This window comes from Anser anser, assembly GCF_964211835.1.
Source record: "Anser anser genome assembly, chromosome: 3".
In the NCBI taxonomy this organism is placed as follows: Eukaryota; Metazoa; Chordata; class Aves; order Anseriformes; family Anatidae; genus Anser; species Anser anser.
The window spans coordinates 112,861,220-112,888,472 of record NC_139722.1 but is presented as its reverse complement, the minus strand read 5'-3'; the positions used below and the strand labels follow the sequence as shown (position 1 = coordinate 112,888,472).

General features: G+C 46.8%; 1 protein-coding gene across 14 annotated transcripts in view; it reads left to right on the top strand.

The window, feature by feature from the left end:
• Window positions 1-27,253, top strand: part of RIN2 (Ras and Rab interactor 2) — a 349,998-nt gene that overhangs the window by 190,750 nt on the left and 131,995 nt on the right. For all 14 annotated transcript variants that reach the window (XM_083832276.1, XM_083832271.1, XM_083832253.1 and 11 more), the window contains one exon: window positions 14,985-15,059. In XM_083832276.1, coding sequence (XP_083688402.1) covers window positions 14,985-15,059 — 75 coding nt within the window. The remainder of the gene's footprint in view (window positions 1-14,984; window positions 15,060-27,253) is intronic.

The window sequence follows — 27,253 nt, the reverse complement described above, 5'->3', positions numbered from 1 at the left end:
GGCTACAGGCACCTGCTCAGGCTTCACTTGTCCAACACCGAGCCTTGTGTCTTGTGCACTGCCCATGTGGGAAGAAGCTGCTGGGAGCCAATGCAGTGCAAAGGGAAAAAAGGAGGAGCAGGGAGAAGTGCTTCATGCTTAGCAGCTGGTCTAAAATAGCTTGGGAGCAGGCTGCCAGAGGCCCTCAGGCAAGGCAGTAATTAGAAAAGCTTCCACTTCATTTCTTTATTTATGTATTTAATTTTGAAATTTTAAAGAATTTGTCAGCTTGGTAGCTAGAGCCCCAGTCCTGCAAGTAATTGCAGCCAAATTCATTTCTGCACAGTGATCTGCTTGCAGGATGGGTGTCTGAAAACCACACAACTTGTTTATACCGTCTGCTGTTACGCCTTGTTTTAGGGTTTCCAAATAACTGTGGTAGTGTTGTAAGTCTCCTGAAGAGCTGCTGTCATGCTAAAAAACAATTGATGTAGATGAAAATCAGCTTTGATGTACTGCTGTGCTCCTTTTTTCTTTGTGGCCCAGACAGAATGGACAGAGTTGAGATGGAAATTGGATTGGTTTGAATAATGTCAACAGACTGGGGAGATTAACCATGTGGCTGTCTTGCGCCAGCCCAGAGCTGAAATTTTGTGTTGCAAACTCTAGGGAAGGATTAATAAATGCAAGCAAAATTGCTTTAAGCAACCATGAAGACATTTCTGTTAGTGTTAAGTATTACAAACCCTCTTGTCTCCCTTGCTTGTCTTTAAGCAATACAGAAAATGTGAAAGTTTAAAATGTAGTACAAGAGTACAAGTCAGAGACACCTCTACCCATCACACCCTCAGAATTGGCTGGCTTCTTACTGATTTTGAAACTGAGGCGCTTCTAAATTGTAAATATTCGTGCCATGGTTTGCTACTAAAAAATAGGAAAGTGTGATTCAGTAGCCTGAAAGTGGGTTGATTTTCTCTTCCAATTAGTGTTGATGACACTTTGCAGGTCACCAGTGAGGATTCTGGACTGCAGGGATTTTTCTGTCTATTCTTACTGATAAGAGCAATGAAATCTCCCAAGGTCTTTATCCTTGGCACACAAGGACTAGTTTTCAAAAAGTGACAATTGATTCAAGCTGCCTCCATTTTTGGATGGCCAAATCAAAACTACATGCAAAGGCTGGATTTTCTAAACTAGCATGCACACTCTGAAAATCAGACTTTTACAGTATCTTAAACTGGGCCTCTGGAAGCTGAGAAACTAAACCTCTGATTCGTTTTGAAATCCCCAACCAAATCATACTTAGAGAGAAAGATAAAGTTTACCCATGTGGATGGCTGAGTGCAGCCTACCTGACTGTGACTGGGAGCCTTAGAAGCTTTTCTTTCTTTCTTCTTGAATCCTGTGGTAATATTCTGATTCTGTCTTACATGCACATACACGCATACACAGAGGAAGATTTGAGTAATTTAATCTAGTCAGTAGGTGCAATTTTTAAGCTGTAGATGGTTTTAGTGTATGGAAATACTTTAAGATAAAATACTTTGAATACTTTAATACTGTCCTTGCTTCCCCAAATGCTAATGTGCTGCAGAACAGACATCTCTATAGCTGTTTCTTCTGTTGTCAGTATACCTGGGATGCTAATCTTTCAATTGTACAGCTAAGTCACATATCCTAAACACCATCTGTTTGACTGTCGTGTCTGTTTTATTTGCTTTCCATTGGCAAAGAGAAGGTACAAGAAAGTGAGAGAATGCTGCAAGAGTTGCAATGCTATAAAATGCAGCCCTTCAAATAGAAGTTCATCAGTGCTTTGTGGTAGTGAGTGCTGCATAGCAGGGCAGAGATTCAGGCATGGAGGCTGCAGCCTGTGTTGTGACAGTTTGCATTAGGATTTTTCCAAGACTGCAAATCAACAGTACAGCCCTGGAGAGGCATGGGGAGGTTGACCTTAGCCCAGGGTCCCATCCAAGCCTCAGTCTCTCTGTGCTCTTTTCTCTCACTCTCATATTTATGTTTCACAAATTCTTCCATCTCCTTCCACTGCCTTCTCGTCATCCTTGGTGGCAAGGATGTGGGATTCTTGGAAGCAGGCAATGCTTGCTTAATTCAGTTCACATTCAAGCCAGTCCAAGCAGAGTTTGTTCAGTTTTAAAAATTCCTCCATCTACATTCTTCTTGCTTTTTGCAGCTCTGCTGCTCTATCCAGTCCTTCTCTGTCCTCATCCAACACTGTACTGCAGCCTCTTGCACAGAAGAGGATGAGGGATTAGGAGAGGTTAGTGAAAAGTGCATAAGTGAAAGCAATACAGCCGCATGAGTTGCAAGCATTAAGCAGTCATTTTTAATCTGCATAACTTGGATTTGTTAATTACCATCTAAATAGCTGTGTTTGGCAATTGAGTTCTAGTTTCCCTGTTTCACCCTTCCCTAGGTTGGGACTGGCTGTTCTGGTTGCGGTGTACCTCGATGCTGGGTTGTGCCAGAGACTTCTTGTGCTGGAAACAGTCTTTTTAGGGGCCTTTCTGGTTAATTCTTCAGTCAAGGAGTCTATCTGGTGGTCATATGTCATTCCTCATGTATACTCCTATACTGGAGTAAAAAAAAAAAGGACTACTTTGGCAATCTTCTCTGCTTTCTTCTGCTTCAGTGGTATTTTACCTGAGAAAGTAGAATTCAGAAGTTTCTTCCTCTGTCCAAGTCATGGTAAGCCATTGTGTAAACTAAGAATGCCTCTCAAGATCATGAGCTGATATGCACTCAGCTTTATTTCAGGGTGTGTAAATATATCTAAGATACCAATGTTACAAATAGTGAAGAGCTGAGTAGAGAAAACTATGAACAGAGGTTTAATAACCAGGTAGAACCCTTTTTATTGAAGAGGCTGGGACTTTCGTAATCTATTTTTAAGCTATTTGTGTCATACGGTTCACTTGCATGCATCTTAATCTTTTAAGCTTTAATTTCTCAGACAACGAGTAATTCAGACTGGGGTCATTACTGACCTTTGGTTTTAAGATCGTATTCATGAGCTTTTTTTTCTTCTGGATTGCAGAGGAGTTTTGGGCAGTGGGAATTGGAATGTTTTTTGTTACTCTTCTTTGTTCAGTGACCAAAAACGGAAAACATGTTAGCTAGTGAAGCAGTAGTTTAAGGAGAACTTAGTGCCAACTGTTGGGTCTGTATGCTGCTCTTGTAGCCCTGTACACTAAGAAATTTTGTTCTGCCAGTGGTTTTTAGTGGCTGTAGGCCTGCTCTTTCACTGATGTCTGTTGCAGACTTGAAAGCAAAGAAGGGACCTGATAACAAATCAAACAAGATCCACATTCCTAACAGAAACATAACAGGAACACACAGCTGTGGGAATGGCCATGTGTGAACGAAACCCCAAGCATCAGAAGAGCAGAGGGAAGAAGCTGGTAGAGTCACTCCCTGTCCTGCAGAAAGTCAGGCCATCAATAAGCAGACTGCAGGCAGAACAAAAAGGAATTGCTGGGGTTTCAGAAGAGGGAGGCATCAGTTTCTGTAGAGGTGCTGCCAAAGGGTCCTCACAGTTCAGAGGCTGCAGCCTTTCTGAACACCCTGGTAAAGCCCCTGCACACCCCAGAACAAAGAGGGTGTGCCCAGCAGCTGGGCCATCAGCAGAAGTAAGCTGCTGCACAGCTCCTGGGCATGCTGCTGAACAGACTCCTCTGCCTCTCACGTCCTTACTTGTATGTTACCCGTACTGCTCCCTGAAGGGGCAATCAGGGAGAATGCTCACCCACTGTAAATGCAGCAAACTGCTCCTTTTCCCTGGGGTTTTCCTGCTGGGATGTTTGGCACTGGCAGATAGCAGACCAACTCTGAGTGATAAAGCTGATTAGATTCCTTTCCAGCTCCCCCTTTAACAAAAACAGTGTTGGCTTGGGAATCAGGGACTTGTGGATTTAAAGCAAATTTGTAGCCATTGTCCAAGCTGATACTTCATTTGCTACCCAGAAAACACTGAAAAAGGTCCTTTGTCCTGTGGGTCATGCCTTGTCTTTCATGATGCTGCATGCACATCAGTCTGTGCATGGTGAATGAGCTCTGTCGGAGGTATCTGTCACACCATGAGCCTTTTGGTCTCCTTTTGGAGATGTCCGATAACTCTAAAAGCCTTTTGTTGTTCCAAAAGTCACTTTATTTCCCAGAACTATGCCAGCAGTGTGCATGAACTCAGTATTGCTGCAGTGGGTGCCAGTTCAGCAAAGTGTCTTAAAGCAGGGCGGCTTGCATCATTTCTCTGGAGAGAGGCAAGTAAGCCTAGGCTTTGTGGTGTCAGGGGCCTGGTTCCTGCGTCTAAGTTGAACCAGAAACTGCATGGTGAGGCCAGTGAGATTGGACCTGATGATGGTTTTTATTTTCTCGTAAGGTCCTTGTGTTGCAACAACACCTAGCAGCCGCAGTCATGGATTAAGACTCCTCTGTAGTGTGCATTTTGCAAATACAGAGCCAGAACATAGCTCTTGAGCCTGGAAACTGGTGACCAGAGTGTGCAGTGGGAGCTGACAGCAAGGGTTCAGGCGGGCAGACAGGAAATCACCCTCATCACAGAATTACACTCAGTCATAGGACAGAAGTAGAGGATGCAATCAGAAGAGTTGAAAATAGATTCCCTTCAGTACCAAAACAAATCAGTTCCTAATGGCCACTAAACACCATTGCCTGATGAGGTCAAGTTTTCTCTGTCAAAATTCACACACAAATCAATACTGCAGACTTACCATTGATGCAGTTGTTTTACAGTCATTTCTACTGCAAAAGCAGGGGAAATCACAAAGTCTCTTTGTATGTCTAACAAGGGCTTGCCGGTGTGAAGAGCCTGGGCAGCGTCACCCTGAGTGCACCTTCCTGTACCACGTCGAGATCTGTCTTTGAGCCCTGCTGCTAATCCTCCACAGGATCTGTCTGCGGTCGGAGGCGTCTGTGAATGCAAGTCCTTGGGATCTGGTTGCTTTGGCTCTGCGGGAATCTGGCTGAAAAGACATGCTGGTTTGAACATCTCATGGATGATTTTGAGTACCAGCAGAGCAGGGAAATATTTTTGGCTTTGTCCTGAGGTTTGGATAGTGTCCACTGTTTCCATTCTGAGAATGTCACAGAGACAAATTGCTGCCACAGTAATGAAAATACTAAGAGCTGCTTAAAAAAGTAAATATTCTTGGGGAAATAATGAGAATAGATTTAGTTGGTCTGCAGTGTACGAACTGGGATCTGGAGTGATGGTTGAACTCTGCAGAGAATAGCTAACCAGCAGTAAAATTAGGGGCCTGGTAAATAGAAGAAGCTTTTGTTCCAGTGAGCCCGGTAGATCAGAGCAGCTCAGCAATTACTGTCTTAGAGATATGTATTTTTAAGGCCTGGATTTTTTGGGGCCTGGCAATTGCTCATATTTTGTTTTGCTTAATTTCTGTGGGGAGGGGTAGGGTTGTTTACTATCAGTCAAAGCCCTGCGCAAGACCAAATGCTGCATCACAGGACGTGGGTGTCCTTGCCAGGAGGTAGAGGTTATGATCAAGGGACTCAGCTGGATGCTCAGCGTGTCCTGGGTGTTGGGATAGCTGTGATCTCTGTGTGTCAGCAGCAGGGAGACATCATGGTGGAGTATAGAAAGGAACATCTCTGCCTGCTGCCCAGGATTTGGTCCAGGACATGCTCATGTGCCGCGTGTCCCCGCACAGGGGCTGTCAGCTGCCTCCTGGTGTTCCCAGGAGGCTGTACAGGCGGCAGTGGCTGGCTGTGTGCAAAGCCGTCTAAAGTTTCAGCCTCAGCTGTTGCAGGACAGCAGAGTGGTTTGATGCTACAAAGGGACGTGGGTGGGGTCAGGGATTTCTGCTGCGCTGTCATGAGACGGGCCCTCGTGCATTTGCCTAGTGGTTTGGCAGTCAGTTTCACCTTCCTTCACCTGCAAAATGGGGCTGTCCAGCACAGCAAGCTATGCCTTTCTTTACTGTGGTTTCTCATGCCTCTGTGGCTCTCTGACCCCAGCGCCTTGCAAAATACCCAGAGTTGTTTGGACCCTGCTCTCACTGATGTGTCCGTTCTCCCCAGGGACCTTAAAGTGGGAATAGGTGGCACTGACTCACAGGTTTGGGTCTGTTTGGTTCTGGCAGATGGTTGCCTGGGGGTGGCCAGGGGAAGCTTACACCCTGTGATCTCTGCTGTGTTTGTTTTGCAGCTAATGATTAACTTGGACTGGCATACGCTTTGTTAGGTTAAAAACTGGCTGGATGGCCGGGCCCAAAGAGTAGTGGTGAATGAAGCCAAATCCAGTTGGAGGCCGGTTACTAGTGGAGTCCCCCAGGGCTCAGTGCTGGGGCCAGTCCTCTTTAATATCTTTATCAATGACCTGGATGGGGGGATCGAGTGCACCCTCAGTAAGTTTGCAGATGACACCAAGTTAGGTGCGTGTGTCGATCTGCTCGAGGGAAGGAAGGCTCTGCAGGAGGATCTGGATAGGCTGGAACGATGGGCTGAGGCCAACTGTATGAAGTTCAACAGGGCCAAGTGCCAGGTCCTGCATCTGGGGCGTAGCAACCCCAAGCAGCGCTACAGGCTGGGAGACGAGTGGTTGGAAAGCTTCCTGGCCGAGAAGGACCTGGGAGTACTGGTTGATAGTCAGCTGAATATGAGCCAGCAGTGTGCTCGGGTGGCCAAGAAGGCCAACAGCATCCTGGCCTGTATAAGAAGCAGTGCGGCCAGCAGGTCTAGGGAGGTGATTGTCCCCCTGTACTCGGCTCTGGTGAGGCCGCACCTCGAGTACTGTGTTCAGTTTTGGGCCCCTCGCTACAAGAAGGACACGGAGGTGCTTGAGAGAGTCCAGAGAAGGGCAAAGAAGCTGGTGAGGGGTCTGGAGAACAAGGCTTACGAGGAGCAGCTGAGGGAGCTGGGGTTGTTTAGCCTGGAGAAGAGGAGGCTCAGGGGAGACCTCATCGCTCTCTATAGGTACCTTAAAGGAGGCTGTAGAGAGGTGGGGGTTGGTCTATTCTCCCACATGCCTGGTGACAGGACAAGGGGGAATGGGCTAAAGTTGCGCCAGGGGAGGTTTAGGTTGGATGTTAGGAAGAACTTCTTTACTGAAAGGGTTGTTAGGCATTGGAATGGACTGCCCAGGGAGGTGGTTGAGTCGCCATCCCTGGAGATCTTTAAAAGACATTTAGATGTAGCCCTTAGTGATATGGTTTAGTGGAGGTCTTGTTAGTGTTAGGACAGAGGTTGGACTAGATGATCTTGGAGGTCTCTTCCAACCTAGACGATTCTGTGATTCTGTGATTCTGTGATTATAAGCTTCTGATTGACTTATTGCTCATTGCAGGTGGGATGTAATAACTCCCCAAATGAGGCAGGTTTTGTGAAAATTAACTCGCAGGTCCTGATGGTCAGGCAGTTCCTCTCTTGTATGTTCTACTGGAAGACGGCAGTAATTATCTTATGAAGTTCTTTCCTGCCTTATATCTTCATTACAATTGCTGTAGGACTGATACATTTAAGAGCAAGAGAGAGAGAAAGCATGTGCAGAGTATTAAACACACAGTTGCTACTTCCCATCTTATTTTTGGCCATGACCTTTCAAAGAGCACACAGTCTGCCACCTTTGAATCACAGATGTAACCTTTAGTGCTCCCTTTGCTGATTTTCCTGGTGGCTGAATGCTGCCAGGTGCCTTCAGGCTGCCTTTGGGCAGGGGGTACCTGCTGCCACCCTCGGCTGCATCCTGGAGCAGGGCTGCCTCCAGAGCTGAACGGAGCCAGCAGAGATGTCGCTGTCCCATCTGGCAGGATTTGTCCTGTCCTGTAACAGGAGAGGTTGTGAGACTAGTTCATGGGACATTTTACTAGGCAGATGAGAGAGATGCTGTTGAGATGAAATTCCCTCAGAGAAGGTTCAAAATGTGGAAAAGTATCCCCAAAAGGCCATTTGCAAAGGCCTTGTGGAGGGAGCACTTGTGGCCAGAAGTCACAAGGCAGACTGCAGATGAAGACTGCTGCTGGGAAGATGCAACTGAGGTGATAGGAAAAACATACTCCGGGGAGGTCCAGGAGCCACTGAGGTGGGAGGACACATGGGCAGCCCCTGAGGCCCCTGCTGCACCTGCACTGCTTCCTCTCTCTGGACTGTAGACTGGGTCAAAGTGCTAGCAGCAGCTGGGCAACCCTCGGAACCATAGCACCGCCTGGCCATGGGATTTTTAGCCCATGCCTCCTGGTTCCGGCACAACTCTGTGTTTTGCTGCGGGAATGATGCTGGTGAAGTTGAGGCCTCCGGTATTGTTTTGGCAACCTAATGAACTGCTTGCCCAGGCAACCATAGCAAGTGGATGCTGGTAAGCTGCTTTACACTAGGGCAAAAAAAAAAGAGCTAATCAGAGAGAAAATCTATCAAAACAGAAATGCATGCCTAAAGGTGGGTGACAGTGAGAAATTAATGTGGTTCAACAACTCCATAAGTGTGTGTCCGTGATGTTTGTGGATCCCCTGTTACTGCAGGATCTCAACCTTGTACAGTCCCATGTGCGTTTGTTCTCCAGTGCTGCTGCTGGGTACAAAATGTTCCTTTATGCCCCCTTGTACAAAGAAGGGATAGTGCTTACTTAATTCATCCAAGCTTAAGCTATAGGGCTGGGAGCAGAATAAGGAATCACTCCTACATTGCTTCATCCCAAGTGAATACCTCCCCCTCCAGACTGACACTGCTCTTCAGTATAACAGATGGGGGGGAGCTATCTCCCAGGAAATGCACAGAGGTTCTCCAGTGGCTTCTCATTGAAAGTCATAAATGAATGTATAGCCTATTTTAATATAAAGATGAATATAAATAAGGCAGTGCCAATATCTCATTTTAATATGTGATGCTTCATTGATGTCATGACCAGTGAGGGTGAACAGGCGGATGGCAGGATCCTTGTAATTACTTGAGCTGAGAAAGAAGTTCCTGAAATAATACATTTGCAAAGTTAAAAGGCAGAGCCTATGCTTTGTCAAGGGAAGTTTAGCCTTGGGAGATGAAGCTTCCCCCAGGGCTGTCCCAGAAGGCAAGACCTGTGACAGATTCACCAAAGACAGTCAGTGATATTCAGCTTCTCAGAAGTCAGAATTCCCCAGGCCACTGTCAGGATAGGCAGAAATAAGTATTTTTTTTTTGGTGTTTTTGTTTTTGTTGTTTTTCCCTACAGATTGACAGGTGCCAGGGCAGCATGAAATCTGAGGGGTCTTTTTAACTTCTCCAGTTTGAGGTGCCATCTTATGAGGGCATAGTGCTTCAGCATAGTGCTTCGGTCACAGGACAGGAGGGGGTGCCCCAAGGTCTGGACTGTCCTGAGCAGTCTGCTGTGGTCGTCAGCAGAGCTGTCCCTGGAAGCATGAGCAGGCCCAGAGGTCGCTAGCCCACTGTGGTCTTGGACCAATTTCCAAATGCTCAGAGACCTTACTGCCATCACCCAACACATCCAGGAGCAGCTCTTCAGCTGCAGATATACCCACACAGGGGCACATGAGCCATAATGAGCGAGACCAGGCACAAGCTCTGGCATACGGTGCTCTGCTTGTGCTGGAGGAGGCTCATTGGTGTATCTGGTGAGGGAGGCTGGGCGCTGTCTGCATGGGGTGTACGTACCTGGGAGGATGGAAGAGCTCTGTCTCTAAGAGAGACATCATCTCCGTGGCAGATGGTGGCCTTGTCTAGTTGGTGCCAATCTCCGTGATGACGTATGGGCTTTGAGGAACTGCCCCAGAGGTTTGTTCCTGTCTGGAAAAGCTCCAAGATTTTAAATGCTACTGTTTGTAGGAACTGTAAGAATCTCTTTACTTCTGTCTCATTCACGTACATATCTCCATAACCACTATGCCTTTTGAGATTTGAATGAACCTAATGAGCGTTAATCTGTATTTAACCGAATAAAACGCAGCGAAACCTACTACTGTGGCGTAATGACCACATGGACACCAGGGTAAGTTTAGGGATCAATAACTTGAACAACTTTATTGAGGACAGGCTCCCTTCTTGTACCATTAGCTCTACAAGCGGTGCTTTCCCACTAGCTATTCATTGGCTAACAACTTTGCCCAGCAACAGCAAACATTTAGCAACTTCCATGTCTGAACGGTTGGAGAACAAGCAGTTTGAGACAGCAAGGCGTCTCGTGGATCACCCATATTTTGTTCCTTCTAACTTGTTTACATTCCTCATGGTTTCATTGTCATGAGTCCAATGTTATCACCAACCATGGAGCTTGTCAACCCCCATGGCAATACTCCCAAATACTACATTTTACCTGAGCATGGTGAAATAGATTTTCTTGTTATATCTACCCAGAACTGACACAAATGACATATGATGGCTCATAACTAGAATTTTGTAAATGTAGCACAGTCTAGTCATTAACATAAATGTCTGGCATACAAGGATCTGTCTGAAGACAGATTAGGCAGGTTTTGCTGTGTCTAGTCAAGTCATTTCCCTCTCTCACAACTACCTGGTGGAGAAATTGTTGTTTGTTTCATGGAGGATATTTTAATTTTCTGCTTGGCATGGCTGAGCAGCTGTGATTTCAGGATGATGTGCTGGATTTGCATAAGGCCATTCAGACCCAAAAATGATGTTTATTACTAGTTCATCTGCCATTTATATTCATGTAGAGAAAGTAAAATTAAACCTCAACTAATATCACTATTGTTACCAATGCAATTAATGACACTGAAGCCCATTAATAGATGAGGATTTCACAGTGGATTGCAGCTAATTCTCTTCCTGAAATGACCCACTGGAATGATAATGTATACATCCAACAGCCTATACATATGATGTCTGTACATATTTGCAGTCTATACTGTGCTCATCTCCTCGGAGCATTGCACAGCAGGTGACATCGAAAACATGCCCAGGTACCTCCCCTTGCTGCAGGTCAGCTTGCAGTGTCTGTACCCAGGTGGAGCTCTCTCTAGAGCATGCTGCAATGCTGAATTGCAGCCTTGAGTTCTCTGTCTTTTCACTCCCTTATCTGTCCTGCAGGAAACAGCAAGGTAGCAGTGCCCGTGTTTGGCATCACATGCTTCCTCTCAGGCCTGTCATAGATAATGGGGAGGGCAGGCACATAGGCTTTGAAAGAGCCAACTGGATGGCCTCTGTTGCCAGGTCTTTCCTGGATGGGAAATGCAGTGAGAGGAGCCTCTGTTCTGTTAAGGGGAGGGAAGTAATTTGGAAGAGCAGAGGAGAACGGTCAGTTTCATAGAGGGTGACTGGGGAAGTCCTGAGCTGGGGTATATTGCCACTGAGGCTCTGGGCACTCTGCACTAACTTAGGTGCCAAGCACAGCAGCTGTCAGTGTTCTGACTTCAGTGATTTTTCTCCCTGGTTGGTTATCTCTGCGTGTGCACTAAATGGAGGAAATTATGTGTGCTGCATGGGGCTGCTGGTTCAGGAATTAAGAATTGCAGAAGTCAAACTGGAACCGATCAAATTATGATTTTTCTGCTCTCCAGCCCTTCAGAAAGGGAAATAAACATTTGAGTAGTAAATGTCATACATGAGAGTGTGCAGGATGAGAGTTTAGCAATGAGAAACCCAGTTTCTAATACAGGATGTGTTTTACCCTTCGGAGCGGTACTGCAGCATGCAGGTGAGTGAGTGCACGCCATAGGTCCTTCTCTGTGCCTGGATCACAGGCGGTTGCCCTCATTGTAGCCTGAACAGAAGAGCTCTTCCTTTCTGCTCTGGAGATGCCACATTTAGTCCCCAGTGTCGTAGTTAAGTGAAGGCTACTTGGCTCTTGTCTGGGATTTGAATTTCAGGTGCTTCCTTTGAATGGAGGAAATGTGCAACGTGACAGTCAGTGCTTTTCTACAGCTGGCTGTTGGTGCTCAGCTCCCAGAAGACCAGCTCTCCTCTGGCTTACAGTATTTCGGATTTAAAACTCTAAATCTCATCATGTTTTTACCCAAGCTGATTGCTTCCCTGATTTCCTTTCTGTCTTAGTCATGATCTGCTAAACTGTGAGTTAAGAGGGTTCCAGTGCATTAAGATTTACATACAGTCCTTGGCTGCAGCAAGAATATGTAGCACGACTCGTATGTTCAAGGTCTTGACAGTTATAATGAAACTACGAGATCCCTGTCAGCAGGCTGAAAGTGCTGCCATTTCTCTCAATGCTAACTAATTAGCTCCTTTTACCCTGGGTGTGTGGATACCCTATGCACACAGCTTCCCTATATCAGATTGTTCTTCCCTGTGATCAAATGGTTCAAAGGCTTCAGTTAAATGGCTCACCCTAAGGAGACCTGAGATTTAATTGCCCATATTTACTGCATCAGGGAGAGCTTCTAGGATGTCTGTGAAATGTGAGCAGTTTGTACAAGTGCCTTCACTCAAATCTGAATGATAGCTGCATTTAAGGGCCTGGGTGTTAATGCGTTCACTCAGGTGTCTGAGGAAAAATCCCTGGGAGAAAAATACAGACTGCCTTCAAGACTATTGTAGAATGTCAAAGAACAGGAGAGATTCTAGCTTACCTAATGGTAACTGCAACATCTTGCTTTTAGTGGTATGCTCTGCTGCATGGTGACACCCCTTATACCCAAGGGAGTATTTAATTAGATAAATAGATACGGTTACCAGCAAACCTGCTCATTCGGGATTTACTGTCCCATATTCATTTGTTTCAGAAATGTTAAAACTTCTGTTATGCACAGATTAAGTTTGTAGCTATCAAAGCTCCACCAGCATCTGTGCTCAGAAAGGCACACAGGACCTTAAATAGGATCGTAAAGCTGACTGGAATAATATCAAATCATTTCATAAACTCTCTTACAAAAATTACTCAGTCAAAAGGAAGGAGTCCAACTGTCCATAATGTTTTATTAAGGGTCTCTGAACAGAATTATGCACCAAACTCCAGGTTTCTACATTTGGAAATTTCCATGATAAATCATTGCCATTCATCTATCCTTACATGAATAGATATTCATTGTCAGCTGGTATAAAAGTAACCTGACTCAAGGACTTTAAAGGCCTGTTTTTTGTTGTTGTTGTCTTTTTTTTTTTATTGGTTGGTTGGTTTGGTTTGTGATTTTTGTGAGTAAGAGTTTCTTACTGTCAATGTTTCCATAAAGAAACTTTACTCTTCACATAAATTACACTTACTTTAAGTGTTAAGAGGTCACAGAGATTTTAAAGTATGATGGTAGGTATCTTAAGTATTTATTTTGCTAGCAATCAGGAAAGTTCCACTACTGTAAGAGTTGATAAGCAGAGAAATCTGGGAAACTACTTTTTGCAAGCACTCTGAAGTAGCATCTTTCTATAGATAGAAATGAGAATGAACTTGTTGTTTGTTTGGCTGATTTCATGCATGAACAAGACTGGAGAATGCTGTCAGAAAACTCATTTTTACATTTAGAGATCAAACCAGAACAGTGTAATTTAGCCACCTCCCATCTGCCTCTTTGTGGTTTACACCTGGGAAGAATGTGACTGATGTTGTTTGAAATGCACTCTGGAAATTAAAAATAAAGATTTGAGGATAATTTTGTACTGAGAGTGGGGGACTTCCCAGCACTGCCAAAACTGTAATCAGAGTTTTGGCATACTGAAGATGTTACCACCACATGACTGCTTTTCATTGGCCCTTTCAAATGCCAGTAACAAAGTTAAAGGCTAACTGACTCACTGGTGTTATGTCTTCTAATATCTGAATTCCAGTCTCGTTCAGCTTACAATGAGAGTTCTTCCTCATTTCTTTGGTTCTTTGAGTTCTTCCTCATTTCTTTGATTCTGAAAGGTGTCAAATGAAATGAACTGCACAGCAATCCTGTTTTATCCTCTGTTGCCTATAAATCACTTGGATTTTGTTCTTAAGGTGCTGATTTGCTGGACGATTGAGTATTTGTCCCAAATACTGTGCAAACGTGCAGAACTGCAGTGATGCCCGTGACCAGCAGGCAAAGCCATGGCTCTGCAGAGGCTCAGGCTAGCGCTGTGCTGGGGGTCTGGCTGCTCCATACTGTCAGATAGCCATTCTGCAGTGCCAATTCTGTTCCTTCCCCTGAATGAGTTGGCGTGGGTTCAATTATTATTTTTCACAAGGACGAGCCCAGTGTAAAACCCAGAAGCCTGCAGTTTCCTGGAAACCCAGCATAGGAGGCTCCAGCAGCTGGACTCTCGGCGTGTGGGGTAGGGGTTTGGTGGGGAGTGCGCGTGCTGCTGGGCAGTGCCTGGGAGCTGCCCTGTGTACCGCACCGTCACATACCTGGAGCTCTTGCTCAGCATTTCAGAATGGTTTCCTCTCAAGGAAGGCAGGAATCCCAGGCTGGGGAAAATTAATAGAAACATGGTGGTGGGAGTGGAAAGAGTGGACATCCTGTCCTGTAGGCCTGGCTGGGCTATTCATCTCTTTGACCATTCTCAGGTGGGATGCTCGCTGCTGGACGTTGGCACTGACACAGTGACACTGACACAGTGCTGACTTTCTTTGCCCTGCTGGTAGAGCTGAGCCCCTTCTGCTGCCTGAGCAGCAGCAGCAGCATGTGCAGCCTCCTCTGCGGCACAGTGCGCCAGCCCTGGTGGCAGCTCAGCCTGCAGGGACTGCTACTGCTGGCTCAGCAGTGGGAGCTGCACTGGTGCAGGGCAGGGCTTTCAGAGGAGAAGGGTGTCTGTAGCCTCCCGGGCTCATGAATATCTTTTCCGTCATCCATAAATATATGGGATTTGATTCCCCTTTCCATTGGTTTGACACCACTTCTTTGATTTTGTGTGTCTGTGACCTTGCACTTTCTGCTCTTCAGGTTTGGCCATCCTACCCTAGCATCTATTCCTCAAGCAGCCTCAGAAAGCCAGTTCGTCTCATACCTGCGATCTCCTCACCGTGTCCCAGCATGCATGGGGACAGCTCGCACCAAATGACAGGCTTGACCTTGGCACTCGCTGTTGACGTGGCAGTTGTGCTGGTAAGAGCCTGGCTGACATCCTTTCTTTGCCTGTTTTCCCAGGTTGTTGCACTGTCGTCATGGAGTCTCCTGAGAGATTCAATCTACTATACACTGTCTGTTGTTGCACTCATTGTGGTAAGTTTTTGAAGGCAATTGTACATGTCATTCTTCTATGGGAGCCCACATGTCTACTGCTGCTTGTAAAGGGAACCCACTAAGAAACCATAGTCTTGTAGCTGAGATCGTAGCTCCAGGAGCCATGTGGTTTTCTTCTGTTGTGGTTTAACCCGGCTGGCAGCTAAACACCACACAGCCGTTCGCTCACCCTCCCCCCTCCCTCTCTGGGATGGGGGAGAGAAACGGGAAAGTGAAGCCTGTGAGTTGAGATAAAGACAGTTTATTAAGACAGGAAAATAATAATAACAATAATAATAATAATAGTGATAATGGTAATAGTATTAACAATAATAATGTGTAAGAAAACAAGTGATGCACAATGCAATTGCTCACCACCCGCTGACCGATGCCCAGCCTATTCCCGAGCAGCCGGCCCCCCCACCCCGGCCAGCCACCCCTATATATTGTTTAGCATGACGTCAGATGGTATGGAATACCCCTTTGGCCAGTTTGGGTCATCTGTCCTGGGTCTGTCCCCTCCCAGCTCCTGCTGCACCCCCAGCCTGCTCGCTGGCAGGACAGAGCAAGAAGCCGAAAAGTCCTTGGCCTGGTGTAAACACTGCTCTGCAACAATTAAAACATCAGCATGTTATCAGCGCTCTTCTCATCCTAATCCAAAACATAGCACCCTACCAGCTACTATGAGCTACTTAACTCTGTCCTAACTGGAACCAGGACAGATATCCACCCCTTATTCCATACCATTTATGTCATGCTCAGGTTACACTCTGTCCAATACATTCTAATTAATCACCATTTTCATCTATGATATATAGCAATCATGGTAGTGATGACATACATTATTATATAATAATTAACATACTACAATTCAACTCATGGGCTATTCTCACCCAGTATCAAATCCCCTTGAGGTACACACCGGACCTCCCCATTCTTTTGCATTACCCACCAAGTGCATCCAGGTCCCTGAGCAAAAGCAATTCCACGAATGGGTTTGCCTTTTCCTGAGGCAGGAGTAGCCCAGACTGTTTTACCCAGCATGTTTCTTACGTGCACTACAGGAACTTTATCCCCTTCTACAGTGCGTAACAGGTTTGATTGGGCAGGTCCAGCTCGGTTGGCAGATCCCCTGGTATTGACTAACCAGGTGGCCTTTGCCAAATGTGTATCCCAATTTTTGAATGTCCCAGCACCCATTGCTTTCAGTGTAGTCTTCAACAGTCCATTGTATCGTTCAACTTTTCCAGAGGCTGGTGCATGATAGGGGATGTGATACACCCACTCAATACCATGTTCTTTGGCCCAAGTGTCTATAAGGTTGTTTCGGAAATGAGTCCCGTTGTCTGACTCAATTCTCTCTGGGGTGCCATGTCGCCATAGGACTTGCTTTTCAAGGCCCAGGATAGTGTTCCGGGCGGTGGCATGGGGCACAGGATATGTTTCCAGCCATCCGGTGGTTGCTTCCACCATTGTAAGTACGTGGCGCTTGCCGTTGCGGGTTTGAGGGAGTGTGATGTAATCAATCTGCCAGGCCTCTCCATATTTATATTTCAGCCATCGTCCTCCATACCAAAGAGGTTTTGACCGTTTGGCTTGCTTGATTGCAGCACATGTTTCACAGTCATGAATAACCTGTGCTATAGTGTCCATGGTCAGGTCCACCCCTCGATCACGAGCCCATCTGTAGGTTGCATCTCTACCTTGATGGCCTGAGGTGTCATGGGCCCATCGGGCTATAAATAATTCACCTTTATGTTGCCAGTCCAGGTCCACCTGAGCCACTTCAATCTTAGCAGCCTGATCCACCTGCTGGTTGTTTTGGTGTTCTTCAGTAGCCCGATTCTTGGGCACATGAGCATCTACATGGCGTACCTTTACAACCAGGTTCTCTACCCGGGCAGCAATATCTTGCCACAATGCCGCAGCCCAGATGGGCTTGCCCCTGCGCTGCCAGTTGTTCTGCTTCCATTGCTGTAACCACCCCCACAGGGCATTTGCTACCATCCATGAATCAGTATAGAGATAGAGAACCGGCCACTTTTCTCGTTCAGCAATATCTAAAGCCAGCTGAATGGCTTTTACTTCTGCAAACTGACTCGATTCACCTTCTCCCTCAGCAGCTTCTGCAACTCGTCGTGTAGGACTCCATACAGCAGCTTTCCATCTCCGATGCTTTCCCACAATACGACAGGACCCGTCAGTGAACAAGGCATATTTCTTCTCATTTTCTGGTAGCTTGTTGTACAGGGGGGCTTCTTCAGCACGAACCACCTCCTCCTCTGGTGATATCCCAAAGTATTTGCCTTCTGGCCAGTCCATAATCACCTCCAAGATTCCTGGGCGACTGGGGTTTCCTATTCGAGCCCGCTGAGTAATCAGTGCAACCCACTTGCTCCATGTAGCATCAGTTGCATGATGCGTAGAGGGGACCCTTCCTTTGAACATCCAGCCTAGTACCGGCAGTCGGGGTGCCAGGAGGAGCTGCGCTTCAGTACCGACCACTTCCGAAGCAGATCGAACTCCTTCATATGCTGCCAATATCTCCTTTTCAGTTGGAGTATAGCGGGCTTCAGATCCTCTGTATCCCCGACTCCAAAACCCCAGGGGTCGACCTCGAGTTTCCCCAGGTTCTTTCTGCCAGAGGCGCCAGGTGGGACCATTCTCTCCGGCTGCGGTGTAGAGCACATTCTTTACATCTGGTCCTGTTCGGACTGGCCCGAGGGCTACTGCATGAACTATTTCCTGCTTAATTTGTTCAAAGGCTTGTCGTTGCTCAGGGCCCCATTCAAAAGCATTCTTCTTACGGGTTACTTGGTAGAGCGGGTTTACAATCAGACTGTAATTTGGAATATGCATTCTCCAAAACCCCACGACACCTAGGAAAGTTTGTGTTTCTTTTTTGCTAGTTGGTGGAGACATAGCTGTTATTTTGTTGATCACATCCATTGGGATTTGACGACGTCCATCTTGCCATTTTATTCCTAAAAACTGGATCTCTCGTGCAGGTCCTTTAACTTTATTCTGTTTTATGGCAAAACCAGCCTTCAGAAGGATTTGGACTATTTTCTTCCCTTTCTCGAAAACTTCTTCTGCAGTGTCACCCCACACAATGATGTCATCGATGTACTGCAGGTGTTCAGGAGCTTCCCCCTGCTCCAGCGCAGACTGGATCAGTCCATGGCAAATGGTAGGGCTGTGTTTCCACCCCTGGGGCAGCCGATTCCAAGTATATTGGACTCCCCTCCAAGTGAAAGCAAACTGTGGCCTGCACTGTGCTGCTAGAGGGATGGAGAAAAATGCATTAGCGATATCAATTGTGGCATACCACTTGGCTGCCTTTGATTCCAGTTCATACTGGAGTTCTAGCATGTCCGGCACTGCAGCACTCAGTGGTGGCGTGACTTCGTTCAGGCCACGATAGTCCACTGTTAGTCTCCACTCACCATTAGACTTTCGCACTGGCCATATGGGACTATTAAAAGGTGAATGAGTCTTGCTGATCACTCCTTGGCTCTCCAGTTGACGAATTAGCTTATGGATGGGACTCAGGGAGTCTCGGTTGGTGCGATATTGCCGCCGGTGCACAGTTGTGGTAGCGATCGGCACTTGCTGTTCTTCAACCCTCAGCAACCCCACAACAGAAGGGTCCTCTGAGAGACCAGGCAAGGTAGACAACTGTTTAATGTCCTCTGTCTCCAAAGCAGCTATGCCAAAAGCCCAGCGGAGCCCTTTTGGGTCCTTGAAATATCCTCTTCTAAGATAGTCTATGCCAAGGATGCACGGAGCATCTGGGCCAGTCACAATACGGTGCTTTTGCCACTCATTACCGGTTAGACTCACTTCAGCCTCCAATACAGTTAACTGCTGGGATCCCCCCGTCACACCATAAATACAGATGGGCTCTGGCCCTTTATAGCTTGATGGCATTAGAGTACATTGTGCACCGGTGTCTACCAAAGCCTTATACTTCTGTGCGTCTGACGTGCCAGGCCATCGAATCCACACAGTCCAATAAACTCGATTGTCCCTTTCCTCCCCCTGGCTGGAGGCAGGGCCCCTCTAGTCCTGGTCAGAATCTTCATTTCTGTGTTTAAAGGACTGCCTGCTGGAAGTTGGAGCAGCAAACCTTTCAGAGAACTCCTTTTTCCCAATTGTTTTCCTTTGCAATTCACGTACCCGTGCCTCTAGGGTCGCAGTAGATTTTCCATCCCATTTTCTCATGTCCTCTCCATGGTCACGTAGGTAAAACCACAGGGTGGCGCGGTGTGTGTGCCCACCATATTGTCTTCCTTGCATAGATGAACGTTTACCCCTAATAGCTGAGACACTGGTTTGTACAGGTGGGGAGGAAAATAAACTCTCTTTAAGTTGGTGGATCTCTTCAGAAAGTTTCTCCAAGGTATTCTCTTTTAGCTGGTGGACACTGGTTCGTTCAGGTGAAGGGGAAGATAATCTTTCTTCAAGTTGGTGGATCTTTTCAGAAAGTTTCTCCAAAGCATTCTCTTTTAGCTGGTGGACACTGGTTCGTTCAGGTGAAGGGGAAGATAATCTTTCTTCAAGTTGGTGGATCTTTTCAGAAAGTTTCTCCAAAGCATTCTCTTTTAGCTGGTGGACACTGGTTCGTTCAGGTGAAGGGGAAGATAATCTTTCTTCAAGTTGGTGGATCTTTTCAGAAAGTTTCTCTAAAGCATTCTCTTTTAGCTGGTGGACACTGGTTCGTTCAGGTGGAGGGGAAGATAAATTCTCTTTAAGTTGGTGGACCTCTTCAGAGAGTTTCTCCACAGCTGAGACACAGGCCTTTAGGGAAGAGGAGAGATTTCCTTCGTACTGCCGGAGTATTTTAGTCACTTCATTCACTGTGGGATTCTCCTCCGTTTTCCAGGCTAGCATTGCCAATGAGCTGGCATATGATGATGGGGCACTCTGTACAAACTTCCGCCACATGGGTAGTGTACACCGGACTGCATCTGGATCTGCGGATGTTTGTGCGTCGTCTAGGTCCTTATAAATTACTTCCCGTACGGCCAATTCCCTCAGGTACTGAATTCCCTTCTCCATGGTGGTCCATTTGCTTGGTAAACATACAAGTTCTTCCTTGAAGAGATACCTTTCCTTCACAGCTGACAGGAGACGCCTCCAGAGGCTGCGAGATTGTGCTCCATCTCCAATTGCTTTGTCAATGCATGCGTCCCTAGCAAGGGATCCCAGCCGCCTGGCTTCCTTGCCCTCCAACTCCACATAATTGGCTCCCGTGTCCCAGCACCGGAGCAGCCAGGTGACAAGCTGCTCGCCTATACAGCGACCAAAATCTTTTCGCACATCTCGTAGCTCACGCTGGTATAGAGTCCGGGTAATTACTGTTGATTTTTCGACATCCTCATCCTCATCTTCAGTCTTCTGCACCTTTGATGGCCGGTGTAGAGTCCGGGTAGTTACTGTTGATTTTCCGACATCCTCATCCTCATCTTCAGTCTCCTGCACCTTTGATGGCTGGTATGGAGTCCGGGTAGTTACTGTTGATTTTTCGCCATCCTCATCCTCATCTTCAGTCTCCTGCACCTTTGATGGCCCAGCCTCGTCTTCACTACGCCCAGACTTAGCAGAAGACTGTCTGCGTTTTAAACGACCTGAGCCTCTATACCATTTTTTCACCTTGTCTACAGGGGCAACTTGCACTGCTACAGCTCGTTTCTCTGACCCAGCCACAGGGTCTGCCACAGGGGTTGGAATACCCTCTGCGGGGTCAACTTGCACTGCTACAGCTCGTTTCTCTGACCCAGACGCAGGGTCTGCCACAGGGGTTGGAATACCCTCTGCGGGGTCAACTTGCACTGCTACAGCTCGTTTCTCTGACCCAGCCACAGGAGTGGGAGCAGCTGCAGGAGCTGGGGCAGCTGCAGGAGCTGGAGCGGCTGCAGGGGCTGGAGCTGGAGCGGCTGCAGGGGCTGGAGCTGGAGCGGCTGCAGGAGCTGGAGCGGCTGCAGGAGCTGGAGCTGGAGTGGCTGCAGGGGCTGGAGCTGGAGCGGCTGCAGGAGCCGGAACGGCTGCAGGAGCTGGAGCGGCTGCAGGAGCTGGAGCGGCTGCAGGAGCTGGAGCTGGAGCGGCTGCAGGAGCTGGAGCTGGAGCGGCTGCAGGAGCTGCAGCTGGAGCGGCTGCAGGAGCTGCAGCTGGAGTGGCTGCAGGAGCTGCAGCTGGAACGGCTACAGGAGCTGGAGCTAGGTTGCTAGTAGCATCAATTGCAGCTCGATAGGCACAAGCCAGACCCCAGCACGCTACAGTGATTTGTGTCACTTTGGAACTGCCAGAGTCATGACACCTTTTTTTCAAGCATTCTGCCAGCTTTTTAGGATTTTGCAGTTGTTCAGGGGTGAATGTCCAAAACACTGGAGGTGACCACTGCTCTAGAAACCTGCCCATATCCTCCCACACTCCCTGCCACTCGCAACTATCCCGCCTCAAGACAGATCTCCGGATGATATTCCTAAGTAGTTGTTTAACCCTCCACAAAATCTGAAGCGCATTCAGGAGACATAACAACAAGAGCAGGCTGGTCTGAGTATCCCAAGGATATTCAACATCTCGGAGAACCACCGTAACTAACTCGGGGGATAAGAGGGTGGTGGTGAAGGAGAAAGGGAGAGTGAACAGGTAGGGAAACATGTCTTCCCCTGTCCCCTTCACAGATTGGCTCCCTAACGAAAACAGGCAATAGGTGTAATTGCTAATAGTTTCCGAGATATGGGTTCCAAAGTATAGAGTCGATGTCAGTGCTGAGTACAAATACCAGGTTAAAGTCATGACCAGATATCTCATCATTTCATAAGCCATTGCTACACCGCACAGTACCATAACAATCTTAAACCAGGGCCCGGAAAGGATAAACAGTGCAACAGGGAGCACATACAGAAAGTAACGCACCATAAAACTCAATTTGGAATACAGGTACAGCAGACTGGAGATTAAGGCAATCAACATCGTGACTAGCAACTATTAAGCAGGTCCAATACTTATACCAATTTTAGTTTAACACACTCTGGTCAGATTTGTCGATATCTCAACCCTTCGGGCCCCACGTTGGGCGCCAAAAAGACTGTTGTGGTTTAACCCGGCTGGCAGCTAAACACCACACAGCCGTTCGCTCACCCTCCCCCCTCCCTCTCTGGGATGGGGGAGAGAAACGGGAAAGTGAAGCCTGTGAGTTGAGATAAAGACAGTTTATTAAGACAGGAAAATAATAATAACAATAATAATAATAATAGTGATAATGGTAATAGTATTAACAATAATAATGTGTAAGAAAACAAGTGATGCACAATGCAATTGCTCACCACCCGCTGACCGATGCCCAGCCTATTCCCGAGCAGCCGGCCCCCCCACCCCGGCCAGCCACCCCTATATATTGTTTAGCATGACGTCAGATGGTATGGAATACCCCTTTGGCCAGTTTGGGTCATCTGTCCTGGGTCTGTCCCCTCCCAGCTCCTGCTGCACCCCCAGCCTGCTCGCTGGCAGGACAGAGCAAGAAGCCGAAAAGTCCTTGGCCTGGTGTAAACACTGCTCTGCAACAATTAAAACATCAGCATGTTATCAGCGCTCTTCTCATCCTAATCCAAAACATAGCACCCTACCAGCTACTATGAGCTACTTAACTCTGTCCTAACTGGAACCAGGACATCTTCTTATGGAAAAATGTACTTGTGGTCTCTCTCATTCTGTAGAAAAGCATGGACCAAGCGTAAGAGATGGAGAAATGTCCATAGAGGCTGCAGCAACAGCTGGGGGAAGCGTGTCCCAGTCCTAGTACAGTGGTGGGCCGCAGAGCTGAAAACGCATGCTGCAGTCCCACTGAAGAAGATGTGTTGCTCTGTCCTCTGCAGGCAGTGACCCTCACAACTTCCTTCTGGCTCTGCTGCAAGACATATCTAACTGACCTGTAAGGAGGCAGCGTTTGTGCCCAGAGGACAGAGATCCTCAACAACTACAAAACATTAATATGTAACTGGGGACAAGGTCTTGTACAGTGCATGCTAACAGCAAATCCTGTAATGAAGGCTACAGTTCCAGTAACTCATAGTGCTACTCTGATTTCAGCTTCCGCCAAGTTCAGTAAATACCCTGCAACTCTGAAAGCTGGGCTATACAATGAAAAATGCATGTACAAGACAGTGCCATGAGTTTAGCATTACCTTTGCAATAAATACCAAAGTAGGAAGTGCAAAAATCGACTTTCTTGTTAACAGTTACTACTTTTCTTTGTTGTTTATTTGTTTGGGCATGTAGTCTAGGGCCATACATTCCCTAAGAAAGAAAGTGATTTTGTGAAGTTAACTTCCCTATGTAAACAAGAAGAAGGGAATTTTAGAGTCAGAAGATGGACACTTTGCATTCCTGAAGTTCATGCAATGTTTCTTAGTCACAGTTTTAACAGTGTGCTTTGTTTTGCCTTCACTCATCATGTATGTGTGCCACGTATGTATTCTGTAGGTACTAAGGCCTATATCTGTCTTTAATCTCAGAGGGTTTGCCTTAACCTGCTTGTACTTTTATTCTGCTTACTGCAAGGTCAGCCGTTTTGCACCCGATGAAAAGTAACTTGTCTTCAATCTAATGCATGCATCAATATGGTTGCTAGAATAAAAGCTACATAATTGTTAGTAATGGGCTGCAAAACAAAACACTTTTTTTTTTTTTTGCTTTGACAGCTTGGCAAGTAGCATCATACCAAAAAGTGTTCCTAACCAATAAACTCAACCACACCTACCAATTGTAATAAATTACAGTGCACGAGCATAAAGACATCTAGCAGGTATTCTCTTAGTTTACTCCAAGGGAAGCACAGATGTGGGCAGCTACCTGGCATTTATTTAGCCTCTTGTTGTCTGTGTTGGGTGCATCATATAGTGCGTGCAGGTGAGTTAAAAATCTGTTGTTGAACCTGTCATTGGCTTTTAAGTTCTTAAAGCAGGGCAGATTTTTTTCTTTGTATCTGGTTCATCCTCATGGCTGTCAGCTGCTTCAGGACACTGAGAACCATTCTTTATCATGTCCAGTGCGTCCCTGAAATTCTTAGCTACATATCCTACGTAATGAGTAAGTTATACTATTCATTGAACACCCGTCTCTGTTATCCTTAAAACTTTTCTCCTATAGTTTATTTCGGTGTGAGGTGTTCTTCATAGTTACAAAACCGCAGAAATCCTTTTCTCATGGAACTGTACCCCATTATATCAGAGTACTGTTATTTTTTTCTTAAGCCTCGGATTTCTCTCCAGATGTGTGCCCACTCTTGTGCTCATCTTACACTGTGAGATTCAAAGTCCTTCATGCAGCCAGGACAGGACTGTGCAATTTGAGACTTGGAGGTATTGCCAGAACTCTTATTTGGATGTTAGAGCACTTCATGGCCAGCTGTGGCTTGGGAGATGCAGAATGGTCCCCACATCTCTTCACTGGTACTCAACAGAAGTCATTGCATGTGTCCTTTAAACACCTGTTAAAGAAAAACAGAGTAAAATGAGAGGAAGGGAAAACATTTTGTATGGTTAAAGACTCGACTGATATACCACCCCTACTGTATGCAGTATTGTTCCCCAATTGATGGCAAATGCGGATTTTTCCTTTCAGAGTCTAAACACTGCTTCAGTTTAAGAATTTTTCTCTCTTCCCCGTCATTCACTCAAGGACCCCTGGCTTTGCAGTAGCTCAGATCTTATATGTCCTTTCAAGGTAGAATCAAATTTAGGTGGCAACACATTGTTATTCAAATACTGACTCTCCAGGCCCTGATGTCTCCACTAGGAGACATGCTGCTGGCTCACAGCAGAGTGTAGCACAACTTTCACTCATTTTTCTCATTTCATAGAATCATAGAACGGCTTGGGTTGGAAGGGACCTTAAAGATCACCTAGTTCCAACCCCCTGCCACAGGCAGGGATGCCACCCACTATATCAGGTTGCCCAGGGCCTCTTCCAGCCTGGCCTTGAACACCTCCAGAGATGGAACATCCACAGCTTCTCTGGGCAGCCCGTTCCAGTGCCTCACCATCCTCTGAGTAAAGAATTTCTTCCTAACAGCTAATCTAAATCTCCCCTCTTTTAGTTTAAAACCATTCCTCCTTTTCCTCTCACTGTCTGCCCATGTAAAAAGTCACTATATTTTTAATCAGCTCCCATTAAGTACTGAAAGGCTGCAATGAGGTCTCCCCAGAGCCCTCTCTTCTGCAGGCAGAACAGCCCCAGCTCTCTCAGTCTTTCTTAATAGGAAAGGTTCCCCAGCCCTCCTATCATCTTTCTGGCCCCTCCCCTGGACCCATTCTAACAGCCCCACATCCTTCTTGTGCTGGGGGCCCCAGACCTGGATGCAGTACTCCAGGAGGGGCCTCACAAGGGCAGAGCAGAGGGGCACAATCACCTCTCTTCACCTGCTGACCACTCCTCTCTTGATGCAGCCCAGGATGCAGTTGCCCTTCTGGGCTTCTAGTGTGCACTGCTGCCTCATGTCAAGCTTTTCGTCCACCAGAACCCCCAAGTCCTTCTCTGCAGGGCTGTTCTTAATGAACTCTTCTCCCATTCTGTCCTCACATCTCACATGAGGCTCACCAGTCTGTAGTTCCCTGGGTCCTCCTTTCTACCCTTTTTAAAAATGGGAGTGATGATTCCTTTTTTCCAGTCACCAGGGACTTTACCTGACTGCCAGGACTTTTCAAGTATGATGGAGAGAGGCTTGGCAACTCAGTTCCTTCAAGACCCTGGGACGCATCTCATCAGGCCCCATAGGCTTGTAGCTGTTCAGTTTCATGAGGTGGTCTCAAACCTGCCCTTTGCTTACAGTGACCATTCTTTGCAGTGGGACTTCGCTTACAGTCTAACACTTGTTAGACTTGTATGGGCCTTAAATTTTAGGAGGCACTTAAATGCTTTTCTATATAGGGATAATTTACCGTGCCAGGGCATTGAGACTTTGCTGCAGCCAAAATACAGTTGTCTTACGTGAGCAGTGATACTGCTTGTAGAAGGTTGCTCACATATTACTTTCAACAGCAACTTGTGGTGCTCTAATATGAGTTGCGCTCCATGGGTGTCTAAGCTAACCAGAAATATACCTGAGGGGAAATAAATACATCCCTGCCAACATTGAGATTCAACGGTTTAACATTCTGCTGGGTAAATCCATGTGAGTTTGTTTCCTTCCATTTCCACCAGCAAAGGAATTGCAGTGCTGCAGTAATAAATGGCAAAGCAGCAAACTCACCTGTTTGGTGCTCCATGCTAGTTGAAAAGAATGAGTGAACTCTAAATCACAGAGATTAGAAGTAGATAAACTCTGCTTATCACATCTACCTCATGATGAGTTAGCAGTATGATTTTTGTTATATTACAAAGTAGCCTTGCCTTCTTTTAGATCTTGGCAAAACTGTTACTCCTTATTTCCCTCAAAAGGATAAAGATCCCACTGTTTCTTAACTTGAAGGGACGTGATCATTGTCATTTGTGAAAAAAGTGTGATCGGTGCTATTTTTAATCACAGAGGTCAACACACTTTTGTGTCCTATCACACCAAAATGCTGTAACCTAAAATAGCTGTTGTCAGGTTGGATCATGGTGACTGGGCACTGTGACATAACATGCATAATGTTTTGCTGTCGTTTTTCCAGTAACAAATACAGCTATTGTTTGGTGTGTGCTGTCAAACAGGAGTTGCTGTTTACAAGCCCTGTAGCTTAAGGGAAGTGTTTCACCATACTTCCAGAAGCTCATTTCCTTTTCCTTGGTGTTCCCTGGTGCCGCTTCCACAGATGTGTTTTTCTAGTGGAAATACAGCCTTCCCACCTCTTCAGGCAGGCAAAGGTGCTTCGGCAGGACCAAGTGGCAAGCAGCAGGTATCCTGGCACTGCCCGGCTGCTCCTTGCCTCTGTCCTGCCCGCCGGGCATCCCGGCCTCCCCACCGTGGCCTCCCCACATGTCGGGCGAGCCAGGCTGGGTGTCCCTGGCTCTGGGACTGGCAGCAGGAGCAGCTCTCACGCAGGTGTCCGCTTGAGCTGGAAGGGGAAGCAGAGAGGGGTGCTACCGGCAAGGCAACCATGGAAGTCCCCTGTCCTCCCAGGGGACCTCCTAGATGCTGGTGGTGATGGGTGTATGCTGGGAGAGTACCCAGCCGTGGAACACTGCAGCCATCTACCGGTGAGCTCCTA